Source organism: Protomyctophum bolini (genome assembly GCF_963924005.1).
Source record: "Protomyctophum bolini genome assembly, chromosome: 10".
Taxonomy (NCBI): domain Eukaryota; kingdom Metazoa; phylum Chordata; class Actinopteri; order Myctophiformes; family Myctophidae; genus Protomyctophum; species Protomyctophum bolini.
In genome coordinates, this window is record NC_137871.1 from 41,761,204 (window position 1) to 41,775,165 (window position 13,962).

Below are 13,962 nucleotides of genomic sequence, written 5' to 3' on the forward strand. Positions count from 1 at the left end.
AAGGGGAGAGCAACGGACTTGAACTCATGCTTCCTTCATGCCTGAGTGTCCAAGTTGCTCCTTTACACCTGACAGGGGGGAGATTCCCTGGTTGGACGTAGCGCGTGGAAGGAACACGTTATTCCAACCAGTTCCTTTCCCCTCCATCAGGCGCCCCGGCTGGCCAAGGGGAGGCAGTTTAGCCCATTCTGAACGGGAACCCATATTGGTGTCAGCATCATGTCGTGCTTTAGCTATTGAAAAACAGCAGATCTACAAGCTCATAGCGCGCCACCGAGTGGCGCGCTACGAGCTTGTAGGTCTGCTATTTTTGAAAAAACGAAGAACGACTGACATTTTTTAGAATCTGATCTCAGGTCAGAATGGGTTAATCAGACCAGTGTGTGTCCAGTGGAAACCTCGTATGAATCTGATCTCAGGTCAGAATGGGTTAATAATGACACACACACACACACACACACCGCCTCAGCCTCTCCGTCGTGGTCCTTGTCTCCGGGTCCTTGTCTCCGGGTCTCCACGGCGATGGAGGCCAGCTTGGCACTGCGCTTCTTAATGGCCTCCAGGAGCAGGTCGAAGAACCTGGAGGAGGAGAGAGAGAGAGAGAGAGAGAGAGAGAGAGAGAGAGAGACAGAGAGAGAGAGAGAGAGAGAGACAGAGAGAGAGACAGAGAGCGAGAGAGGGAGAGAGAGAGAGAGAGAGACAGACAGATAGAGAGAGAGAGAGAGAGACAGAGAGAGAGACAGAGAGAGAGAGAGGGAGAGAGAGAGGAGAGAGACAGACAGATAGAGAGAGAGAGACAGAGAGAGAGACAGAGAGAGAGAGAGGAGAGAGAGAGAGAGAGAGAGGACAGACAGATAGAGGAGAGAGAGAGAGAGAGACAGAGAGAGAGACAGACAGAGAGAGAGAGACAGAGAGGAGCAGAGAGAGAGAGAGAGAGAGAGAGAGAGAGAGAGAGAGAGACAGAGAGAGAGAGAGAGAGAGAGAGAGAGACAGAGAGAGAGACAGAGAGAGAGAGAGGGAGAGAGAGAGAGAGAGAGACAGACAGATAGAGAGAGAGAGAGAGACAGAGAGAGAGACAGGAGAGAGAGAGACAGAGAGACAGAGAGAGAGACAGAGAGAGAGAGAGAGAGAGAGAGAGACAGAGAGAGAGACAGAGAGAGAGAGAGGAGAAGAGAGAGAGAGATGAGAGAAGAGAGAGAGAGGACAGAGAGAGAGAGAGAGAGAGAGAGACAGAGAGAGAGACAGAGAGAGAGAGAGGGAGAGAGAGAGAGAGAGAGACAGACAGAGAGAGAGAGAGACAGACAGATAGAGAGAGAGAGAGAGACAGAGAGAGAGACAGGGAGAGAGAGAGACAGAGAGACAGAGAGAGAGACAGAGAGAGAGAGAGAGAGAGAGAGAGAGAGACAGAGAGAGAGACAGAGAGAGAGAGAGGGAGAGAGAGAGAGAGAGAGAGAGAGAGAGAGAGACAGAGAGAGAGACACAGAGAGACAGAGAGAGAGGGATACATCTCATGAGATGGTGGTCCGTGGCTCAAATACCAAAACAAAAAAAACGGGACTAGAAGGTTGAAAACCACTGATGTAAACGAGCTTTGGTTGAGAGAAAAGCCAGCCAGGTTCTTCACCAACATACAGCAGCCAAAAGGCATGCTTGATGACCCCTAGTGGTACGTTCTTCAACTGCAGACAGACGTGCAGACAGACAGACAGACAGACCTGTTCTCCATGAAGAGGAGGATCCTGTGTGGTGTTAGCAGCTTGTCTTCGCTGTAGCGTTCCGGAGGCAGGAAGCTGAACTTGATGTTGAACAGTCGGGTCTTGTTGTAACCCTCCAGCTTCAACCTCTCTGAGATCTCCACCTTCTGCAGGACCTATACAGGGAGGGCGCACACCAAAGCAAAGTTACCCTGTTTACCATGGGTAACTGGACTAAGCTCAAGAACTTGTTTACAGCCAGGCCCTGCTCATAGAACATTTCATGGTAGGGGGTTCAATGCCTTGTCAAAGGGCACTTCAGCGGTGGTAATTATAACATGCCGGTCCGGGGATACGAACTAGAGACCTTCCGATATCAAGACCGCTCCGCAAACCGTTCGGCCACGGCTGACACACACACACACACACACACACACACACACACACACACACACACACACACACACACACACACACACACACACACACACACACACACACACACACACACACACACACACACACACACACACACACACACACACACACACACACACACACACACACACACACACACACACACACACACACACACACACACACACACACACACACACACACACACACACACACACACACACACACACACACACACACACACACACACACACACACACACACACACACACACACACACACACACACACACACACACACACACACACACACACACACACACACACACACACACACACACACACACACACACACACACACACACACACACACACACACACACACACACACACACACACACACACACACACACACACACACACACACACACACACACACACACACACACACACACACACACACACACACACGGTTAAGTGGTGGTTTTTACAGTGAATGTTATCCGATACTGGAGACCGGAACACTTTGTAATTAAACCAGCAGGCCTCGTTTACTGTCCCAACAGGCCTATAGACGTTGAGAAATGCTATTAAAACGGAGTGTCACTTTACTAATATGGTGTAGCTGGTCGGTTCCATGCCATGAACAGGACTGTTTCTAACAAACAGCAGTTTGGAATTAGGCCTGGGTTGAAGATTACGCTGACTGTTGAACCTCTATCGGGGGCCCCGATAAATGCCGTATTTTAACAGTCAAGGTCGTTTGTGTCAGTCGTTTGTGCACACACCCGCAAGGGCGACTAGACCTGGATTGGGGGTTTTCCCCTCACGTAGTGTCCAAGTTAACCTGACGCTGCCAGATCCAAGAAGCTTGCTACACAAATTTGTTTCACAGCTTATTGGGATCTGGGATCTCGGGAGCAAATTCGATGACAGGGCTGTTCCTTTTTCTCAAGATACATGGTAGATGATTGGATGGACCGTCTGTCTATCACCGTGTGCAAACACAACCAATCATATCGACGTGTCTATATAGTGTCACATCCGGTTTCGCACATGTCCCGCCCTTAGCTCACGCTGATTGGTTCGAACCACGAGTGGTTCGGCGTTAGCTCAACTCCCTGAGAGGTCCCAGATGGATGCTGTGTTGGGGAACATGGTTACCCAATACCGCCCCCAGCTGGCAGAGTCAGGTTATGTCCAAGTGTCCTTGAGCAAGACTCTGAATGCCTTAAATGCTCCCGATATGCAGGTTGTTGCCTTGCATGGTTTCCTCCACCATGTATCATATGTGTGTGAATCTATGTGAAGCGCCTTGGATAAAGGCTGCTATATAAATGCACCATTTGCCATTTGTTGTGCACACATGTGGTAAGGCTATGCTGCTTGTGGCTACTATTGTACCTCATCATCAAACACAAAACATCACAGAAAACACCACAGAAAGAATGAGCAGAGAACGAAAGGACTCTGACGAGCCGACTGACTGACCGACCGGGACCAAACGAAGGAGATCCGATTTCACTGACGGATACAATGATGTTTATCACATTTTGACCACAGCAGCTGTTTTTAAATGGTCAAATTTCAGCTGATATTAACCCATTCTGAACAGGCACCCCATTTTGGTGTTAGCATCATGTTATGCTTTAGCTATTGAAAAATAGCAGATCTACAAGCTCATAGCGCGCCACCGAGTGGCGCGCTACGAGCTTGTAGGTCTGCTATTTTTTGAAAAATCGAAGAGCGACTGACATTTTTTGAATCTGATCTCAGGTCAGAATGGGTTAATCAGACAAGTGTGTGTCCCAGTGGAAACCTCGTATGAATCTGATCTCAGGTCAGAATGGGTTAAAAAGGAACAACCCGTCATATTGTCCGCAAAGTAGACTCAGTGAATGTCGGGCCAAAGTGGTGACCTATTAGAACCCGGTCACTATAGAAATGAGACAATGCCAAAGTCACTCACTTTTGCAAACCGGGTCAAATGTCAATAAGGCAACCGAACGGGTTTGAAAATACAATGGAGGTTGAGCTGAGACATAAAGACTGAATAATGTGTGTGTGTGTGTGTGTGTGTGTGTGACAAAGAAACAGTCGCACACATTTTAAATGGTTGCAGCCACTATAAAGGACTGTACATTGCCAGACATGACCGTCTGGTGGACCTGGTCTCAGACAAGATCAGAGGAGTACAGGACAGGACAACAAGAATGTATAAACACAGCACTGTAAAAATAGACTGGTATGATCTCAATGACACGCATGTCAATTCACTACAAAAAATTCCAAATACCCCAGATATTGTGTTCATCAATGAAATTAGAAAAACTGTCACTATATTTGAAATAGGCTGCCCATTTGATTTGTATATGGACACTTGTTTTACATCCAAACTTATGAAATATCAGCTTCTGGTGGAACGTATTATGGCCGTGGGATATAACTGTCAACTTATTGTCCTTGTATTTGGAAGTCTGGGCCATGTCCATAAACTTGTGCTCAGGGGTTTGCAATTGGGTGGATTGCTAATAACAAATGCAAAAAAGCTGGCTAAATACTGTTCTGTCTCAGCTACTATGGGCAGTCTGTCTGGAGAAGGCGTTTCATTTATCCCTAGGTGGCTTAAAAACCCAAAACAAACATCCTGTCTAGTAGTGTCAAGTAATAGTATGTCAACAATGTGCTATATATATAATTTTCTTCTTTTGTGTGTTAAGCATGTGCAGTAGCTATATCTGGTTGGACCATATCATGTATAACCTAATTCTGATCAGTGTTTGGGTCTATTGTATTACGCCTCGTGTGCAGATCCAAATAAAATAATTCAAATGTGTGTGTGCGCGTGCGTGCGTGTGTGTGTGTGTGGGGGGGACAAGTATCACTGCTTTTATTAGAAGAGAAGTGTGACCCTCACAGAATATGACACCACAGTCGGTGTAACTGGTTCGGTTTGGTTGGACCAGGAAAATGTGACGGGTTTGGATTTTAGTCTGAAGGTTCAGGTTTATTTGAGTATAAATACAATGAAAAATATTTTGCTCAGAGCACTCTCAGTCTTACATACACAGGACATAAACAAACATCTATAGTGCAAGAAAGTGAAGTGACAAAACAGTGCAATAAAGTTCACGGTCAGCGGTTCAGCAGCCTGACTGCCTGGGGGTAGAAACTGTTACTGAGACAGTAAAAATGTATTAATATATTTATTGATTATTGATTAATTATTCAAAATTCTAGATTTTTTCAAATAGCAGCTTATAAATTGCATTACTTATTTTTTGGGTCCGAGAGGCTAAATCTCATCAAATGGTGGTCCGTGGCTCAAATGAGGAATAAATAATGGACGCTGACATGAAAAGGATTGAAAACCACTGAGCTTATTAGATTATTACCTCTGCCAGGCACACCCTGGTGAGTTTATTAGATTCTTACCTCTGCCAGGCAGACTCTGGTGAGTTTATTAGATTCTTACCTCTGCCAGGCAGACTCTGGTGAGTTTATTAGATTATTACCTCTGCCAGGCAGACTCTGGTGAGTTTATTAGATTATTACCTCTGCCAGGCAGACCCTGGTGAGTTTATTAGATTATTACCTCTGCCAGGCACACCCTGGTGAGTTTATTAGATTATTACCTCTGCCAGGCACACCCTGGTGAGTTTATTAGATTATTACCTCTGCCAGGCAGACTGGTGAGTTTATTAGATTATTACCTCTGCCAGGCAGACCCTGGTGAGTTTATTAGATTATTACCTCTGCCAGGCAGACCCTGGTGAGTTTATTAGATTATTACCTCTGCCAGGCAGACCCTGGTGAGTTTATTAGATTCTTACCTCTGCCAGGCAGACTCTGGTGAGTTTATTAGATTATTACCTCTGCCAGGCAGACCCTGGTGAGTTTATTAGATTATTACCTCTGCCAGGCAGACCCTGGTGAGTTTATTAGATTATTACCTCTGCCAGGCAGACCCTGGTGAGTTTATTAGATTCTTACCTCTGCCAGGCAGACCCTGGTGAGTTTATTAGATTATTACCTCTGCCAGGCACACCCTGGTGAGTTTATTAGATTATTACCTCTGCCAGGCACACCCTGGTGAGTTTATTAGATTATTACCTCTGCCAGGCAGACTGGTGAGTTTATTAGATTATTACCTCTGCCAGGCAGACCCTGGTGAGTTTATTAGATTATTACCTCTGCCAGGCAGACCCTGGTGAGTTTATTAGATTATTACCTCTGCCAGGCAGACTGGTGAGTTTATTAGATTATTACCTCTGCCAGGCAGACTCTGGTGAGTTTATTAGATTCTTACCTCTGCCAGGCAGACCCTGGTGAGTTTATTAGATTATTACCTCTGCCAGGCAGACCCTGGTGAGTTTATTAGATTATTACCTCTGCCAGGCAGACCCTGGTGAGTTTATTAGATTATTACCTCTGCCAGGCAGACCCTGGTGAGTTTATTAGATTCTTACCTCTGCCAGGCAGACTCTGGTGAGTTTCTTGCGGAGGATCTTGACTCTCTTCAAGGCCTTCCTGGTGCCCAGAACCGGAACGCTCATCATGGGAGTCTTGATTTTGGCGCTGGCTATCATCAGGATCTCTCTGAGCCTGACAGTACACAGACACAGAGAGACCAGACATACAGCAGGTTTAAACCACTTCTACACCAGGGTCAGCTCTGTGTAGCTCTGCACTTTGTTCCCCTACTACACAAAATCTGCCCAAAACTAACCACTCTCAAAGCTCACAACGGGTTGCGTTGCGACACATGGTGTTGCATACGGTTGGACACAACGCGCAGCGTATCTCCCTCCATAGAATGCCAAACTAGAACATAATACCGCTGTACCAGTGGGCATTCCCAGGTACAGTGGTATATGGCTATATGCATTGGTATTTTAACCCATTTAGACGTGGGAACGATTCTACAATAAATCACGACAGTTTTCTGAAAAACCCCATGCTTCTATGTCAGTGGAATCAAGTCTTGAATGAGTACATCAAATGTACAGCAAGCATTTATTTTCATGCCACTATATATACAGCCCTGTTTTAACAAGATCCTTGACTCTGGCATCTTCGCTGAAGATTGGACACTTGGCATGATCGTACCAATTTTCAAGAAAGACAATACTGCAGACTGTGATAATTATAGAGGGATTACGCTTCTTTCTGATAGATGAGATTTATGTTATCTGTCTCTCTGTGTTCCTTTATTCCTACTGTATATACCGTAATGTCCGGACTATAAAGCGCACCTGAATATAAGCCGCACCAGCTACATTTAGGGGAAAAAAACAAATGTGTACATATACAAGCCGCACTGGACTATAAGCCGCAGGTGGGTGGCCATATAGAGATAGATTCAGAAGGTCCCCTGCTAGTGTCCGTTGGCTGTAAAACTCCATACATACATTAGCCATACCATTGTATATAGGCCGCAGGGTTCAAAGCATGGGAAAAAAGTAGCAGCTTATAGTCCGGAAATGACGGTATGTGTCAGTGTTGTGATGTCAGAACAGGCCATAGCTCCATATATGGACCCTGTCAAGATCCCGGGCCCCTAGGGGCCTTTCGCGGTGGTTCTGGATAACCGTGTGTCCGACCCGACTCGACACCCTGTGGGGTGAAGTCGGTGGGTTGGGGCGAACGGTTCTCCAGTTACAGTGCGTGGATTACAGCCGTGCACACAAGTATAAAGACTGAGACGGTGCATGTATAGATACAGTAGATAGATGTTGTACTGTACCTGGGTATGCCCAGGGTGACGTTACAGTAGATAGATGTTACTGTACCTGGGTATGCCCAGGGTGACGTTCATCTCTCCCCTCCCAGCGAAGTGGAAGGTGTTCAGGGTCATCTGGGTGGACGGCTCCCCGATGGACTGGGCAGCCAGCAGACCCACCGCCTCCCCCGGGTCACACAGGGACCGCTGCCACTTGTACTGGAGCAGCTGACGCAGGCTGGACCCACGCGCACACACACAACACACACGCACACGCGACACGCACACGCGCACACACACAACACACACACACACACGACACGCACACGCGCACACACACACACACACACACACACACAAAAATTCAATTCGAAGGAGCTCTATTGGCATGAGAAAACATGCGTTTACATTGCCAAAGCAAGTGTCAAAATATAATGAAAACAGTTGCACACACGCACGCATGTGTAACAGACGTGATCTTGCGTTGTGTTATATGAAGCACCATAGACCAGGATCTCAGCAGTGAGTAGATTTATTCTGTACAACAAATAATGAGGCAATCACTGCTCTGCTCTGACGTATGTTTTACACGTTACAATTGCGCTTTCAAAGCCAATTACATATAGTAGGGGTCCTTGACATGAAAATGTTTGAGAACCACTGACATAGAAACATGGGTTATTTCAGAAAACTGCCAGGATTTAGAAGACATTTTGTAGAATCGATCTCAGGTCTAAATTGATTAACATCATGATAAATATAATATAAACATAAATAAAATAAAATGTGCACTCGTTTTACCGGTCTGTGTCCATGAGGTGGCGCCCCCCGGTGGCGTCCCTGTGGAGGTACTGCTCCGTGATGTGGTGGAAGGTCTCGGAGACGGAGCCGAACGTCAGGTCCGGTCTGAGCACGGCCAGGGCCGGTTCTGGACAGCGCAGGGCCTTCCTGTCGTACCTGCTCCTGCCGTCGGCCTCTAGGGAGCGCCAACGCTCCACCAGCTGTGGAACCGACCGGTCTGGTTAACTCATTTTTTCCTTGAGGGAAGTCCCCAGCCAAATGATAGTTTGGGAACCAAATGGACATTTTTATCATGATTATTAGTGAGGACCTATTATATGAAGAACGGTTGAAAAGTGGTGAAGTGGTCCTTTAATTGTCAAGTAAAATGTCATAAATGTGTGTGTGTGTGTGTGTGTGTGTGTTTATACCTGGAGTGTAGCAGCTTCTCTGCCACTCTCTGTCAGAGCCCCGCCCCCTTCTGCCTCCTTTAGTTTGGCGAGCTTCTTCTGAGAGAAGTGCAGGAACCCACCTGATGACCCAATAACAACGCTTATTACTAACGTCATTTCCTTCTTTCTCAATAATAATAATAATAATAATATCTCAAATTTCGATTTTCCAAACCCCCAAAGTGCTTTACATAAAACACTAGTAGTAGTAGTAGTAAGTAGCCTTGCCGAGCCATGAGGCCCACAGGGCAGGAATCTATCTCCTGTTTCTGTAGCGTGAGGCAGCTTGATGTACAAGTACACCCCCTGGACATGACGCTAGTATGTCGCAGGGACTTACCCCCCAATCCAACCCTTGGATTGGGGGGTAAATTGAGTGTCAAGCAGGGAGGCACTGGGTCCAAATTTTAGAGTCTTTGGTATGACCCGGCCGGGGATCGAACCCCAACCTCCCAGTCTCAGGGCAGACACTCTAACCACAAGGCCACTGAGCTGGTAGTCAAAACACTAGGAACAGACTTCATTCAAGAAAACAAAAACAAAGCAACACGGATCAGATCAGTACAATGTCAGTGCTAGGTTCAAGGTTTATTAGAGTTGTTGCAACAGTTAACAGCCCTGCAGTGCAAGTACCTTGGTGTGGGCACGCTGCCCTCTCTCTTTACGTTCCACACTAGGGGCTAGGGCTTAGAATAGACACTAGGGCCTAGGGCTTAGAATAGACACTAGAGGCTAGGGCTTAGAATAGACACTAGGGGCTAGGGCTTAAGGCCGATTCATACTCCTATTTTACCGCTGTAGTGCCGAAATGATTTTGGCTCGTCAGAAATTTTCAGTAGCACCGAAGAGCCGACTTTAGGACGGTATCCGCAGTATGGTAGGGCTTACAATAAACACTTGAGGGTAGGGCTTAGAATAGGCAGTGCAGGTACCTTGGCGAGGGCACAATGCTGCCATCTCTCTCTTGACCTTCCAGCGATGGATGGCATCAAAGTGCTGACTGGCAGCCTGGGAGTCCAGACGGGACAGGACCTCCTCCAGCACCTGGGCCTTGGTGATGACCTGGCAGGCGCACGCGCACGCGCACACACACACACACACACACACACACACACACACACACACACACACACACACACACACACACACACACACACACACACACACACACACACACACACACACACACACACACACACACACACACACACACACACACACACACACACACACACACACACACACACACACACACACACACACACACACACACACACACACACGATGACCCTTTACATCAAACACTCTTTGATGACTTGACGGACACAAATTATGAACACACTTTTGTTGCGTTCACATGGGCAGACGCAACGACGCAGTCTACCTTTCATTGTCAATGGAAGCCAGCGATGTGACGATGCAAAGATACAGTCTACCATTTACCTGGTAGTTGCTCTATAAGAAGGGTTAGGTAGTTTACCTGGTAAGAAGGGTTAGGTAGTTTAGGTAGTTTACCTGGTAGTTGCTCTATAAGAAGGGTTAGGTAGTTTACCTGGTAAGAAGGGTTAGGTAGTTTAGGTAGTTTACCTGGTAGTTGCTCTATAAGAAGGGTTAGGTAGTTTAGGTAGTTTACCTGGTAGTTTACCTGGTAAGAAGGGTTAGGTAGTTTACCTGGTAGTTGCTCTCCAGGAAGGGGAACTGCTTGGGCTGGAGGAAGCTGGTCTTGGTGACGTCCAGGCCGTCCTCACCGTACAGGAACTGCACCACGGAGCCGTCGCTGTCCCTCACCGTCAGGTCATACTGCAGCACCAGGCCCTCCAGGTGCTTTATCACACACCTAGAAACACAGCACACTGATCATACTGCACCACCAGGCCCTCCAGGTGCTTTATCACACCTAGTAGAAACACAGCACCACCAGGCCCAGTCAGGTCATACTGCACCACCAGGCCCTCCAGGTTCTTTATCACACACCTATAGAAACACAACCACCAGGCCCAGTCAGGTCATACTGCACCACCAGGCCCAGTCAGGTCATACTGCACCACCAGGCCCAGTCTATGGCTATGATTTAATGTATTAAATAACCCTGGGCTAAACTATGATTTAATGGATTAAATTACCCTGGGCAATCGTAGTGTTAACACCTGGGGTCAAAAAACATCCGGTTTCGTTTTTGGCTAGAGGGCTCAGCCTTCATCCAATCAGGACGAGAGGGGCCTTCCTCCAATCATGATCGAGTGGGGGCGGGCCGTGGTGCACGTGCTGTTGGCCCCACTGTAGAGCGTGTACGTACGGTACATGTGCACATCTTATTACCGGGGCGGACCAGGTTTTTTTTTCTTTTCCAAATCATCCAAATCACTGAATGCTCCTTTAAATGCCTTTTTAAAATGTATTTCTTTCCTGAAAAACCCCATGTTTCTATATCAGTGGTTCTCAATATTTCATGTCAAGGACCCCTTGGGGAACTTTGACAGGAAAAGACCCGCTCACCGTATAGAAAAAGAAGTAAAACTCCTTAGACTGAGACTAGATCTGCTATTTTTCAATAGCTAAATTATAACATAATAATGTTTAAAACATCAAAAGGGGTTCCCGCCCCAAAATGGGTTAAAAAAAGACAGAATTTCACATTCTGGCACAGGTGGGAGGTGGAGAAATTAACGTAATTGATTCCACGTTCCTGGCATTCTTATGGTTAAGTTGTTAGGTTTTTTTTTTAGTTTCTTTTACCTCTGCAGGTAGCCTGATCGGGATGTTTTGACAGCTGTGTCTACCAGACCCTCCCTTCCAGCCATACAATGGTAGAAGAACTCCTGAGGTTTGATGCCCGTCAGGAACCTCCCGGAGATAAAGCCCCCGGAGCCGGGAAGCGGATCGTACGCCTGGAAGCACGGCAGAGATTTCCCAGAAGGCATCAGGGGCGGCCGTCGGCCCTCCAGCTCAATCTGACCCAGCAGGCAAGAGATCTAAACAGAACGGAGAGACAACGGTCACACAAACCAAGGTTAATTAGAGCAGTGGCAGTGTTGATTTTGGCAGCAGATTTTTATTTTAGTTTTAGTCATAGTCTCTTAAATAGTTTTCATTTAGTTTTAGTCACATTTTAGTCACCTGGGATGTCTTAGTGTTTTAGTTTTAGTCGACTAAATATCATAAGATTTTAGTCGACTGAATCTACAGTTGATTTAGTCGACTAAAATGTATTTTGGCGGGCCTTGAAGCCGTCGTAATGACTGATTTGACACTTTCTGAAAATAACCGATCTACAAGCTCACAACGCGTCGCAGCGTGACGCGCTGTGAGCTTGTAGATTGGCTATTTTCAGCATGCAACCAAGTGTAAAATGACTTATACTGGATCTCTTGTCCACTAGTCCCTTCCTAACAGTTCAGTCTAGTTTTTATTTGTTGACAAAATGGTCAATGTATTTAGTCTTAGTTTTAGTCATCGTAGCTTTAGTTTCCATTTAGTTTTCGGCAGTGAAAAAGATTTTTGTTTAGTCAACAAAACCCTCACTGGGCACTGTGGGCAGTGGTTTTCAACCATTTTCATTTGAAGGCCCATTATTTATTGGGCATTTGAGCCACGGAACCACAATTTTATGAGGTTTAGCCTCAAAACCAAAGAATATTTTGTTATCATTGGTTTGTTATCAAGATTTTGTCCACAACTCTATGCTGTATTGATGTTGGTACCATTAATAATAATAATAATAATAAAACTTTATTTGTATAGCACCTTTCATGACATGAAATGCAGCTCAAAGTGCTTTACAGAAAAATGGAGAATAAAAGAAAAGCAAGACAACAAAAATAAAAGATCAATTAAAAGCAATGTTGTAGAAGTGGGTCTTGAGCTGAGCTTTAAAAATGTCTACAGAGGCTGCCTGACGAAGGTACAGTGGGAGCTTGTTCCATGCCGACGGCCCGTAGAAGCAAAAAGCTGCTTCCCCGTATTTTTTAGTTGCCATTTTTTTTGGCAAAGCGAGCAGGCCAGCAGTGGAAGACCTTAGGGGGCGGTTTGGGACATATTTAGGCAGGCAGTCATGTAGGTAGGAAGGTGCGAGACCATTGAGAGCTTTATAGACAAGTAAAATAATTTTAAAATCAATCCTAAAAATTAGGAGAGATAACAGGCCAACGATCAAACTATAAATTCTTAAAAAATGTCTTTTAAATCCTGACAGTTTCTGGAAATGTTTCTATGTCAGTCATTCTCAAACATATTCATGTAAAGGACCCCAAATATATGACATTGGCCGCCGACCCCCATCTGGAAATATGTTGCTCCAGGGACCCTCCCAGTAGCAAAGATTTGAGTTAAAAACTCGCTCTGATGTTACAATTCCAAACATGCAAACATGACTTGCTTTAATTACTTACTTACTTGTCTAAATAGTATTACAAATAATGTTATTGCCTTTTTTTATGTCCAATATATTTGTATTTCGTTGAAATGAATTTTCAGGATCCCAATTAAAAATAGCAAAAAACTATACAGGATTTCAATTCAAATATAGCAAAAATAGCCGATCTACAAGATCGGCAATTTTTTGCTATGACATGCATGCCATGTGGCCCCTCTGGAGTGAGTATGGAGATATAACGGCCCTCTCTCCATGGTCAAAGTGGCCCCTGACCTGCATGGTGTTGACAGTCGACCCCTTGGCTCCTGAGATGACCATCAGCTGCAGGTTGTTGTCTGGGAAGGACGTGTGCAGACCAGCAGGCATGCATACCTAAGCAAACAACAACAACAACAACAACACTAATCACAATGAAGAAAAGTCATAACCTCAGTAAAACTAACGCAGTGGCTGGGGGGCGTTTCCAAGAACCCGAAAGAGAGGCAGAAACCATATTAGCTGTGCTCCTTACAGTGGCCCTAGCGCA

At 45.9% G+C, this 13,962-nt stretch overlaps 1 protein-coding gene across 1 annotated transcript in view; it reads right to left on the reverse strand.

Annotated features, from left to right (window-relative positions):
• Nucleotides 1-13,962, reverse strand: part of polr1a (RNA polymerase I subunit A) — a 60,976-nt gene that overhangs the window by 12,998 nt on the left and 34,016 nt on the right. The window contains exons 22-31 of the mRNA XM_080773505.1: nucleotides 13,710-13,808; nucleotides 11,801-12,036; nucleotides 10,736-10,901; nucleotides 9,997-10,126; nucleotides 9,044-9,144; nucleotides 8,634-8,833; nucleotides 7,903-8,070; nucleotides 6,580-6,715; nucleotides 1,716-1,870; nucleotides 456-579 (exon numbers count right to left, since the gene is read on the reverse strand). Coding sequence (XP_080629631.1) covers nucleotides 456-579; nucleotides 1,716-1,870; nucleotides 6,580-6,715; nucleotides 7,903-8,070; nucleotides 8,634-8,833; nucleotides 9,044-9,144; nucleotides 9,997-10,126; nucleotides 10,736-10,901; nucleotides 11,801-12,036; nucleotides 13,710-13,808 — 1,515 coding nt within the window. The remainder of the gene's footprint in view (nucleotides 1-455; nucleotides 580-1,715; nucleotides 1,871-6,579; nucleotides 6,716-7,902; nucleotides 8,071-8,633; nucleotides 8,834-9,043; nucleotides 9,145-9,996; nucleotides 10,127-10,735; nucleotides 10,902-11,800; nucleotides 12,037-13,709; nucleotides 13,809-13,962) is intronic.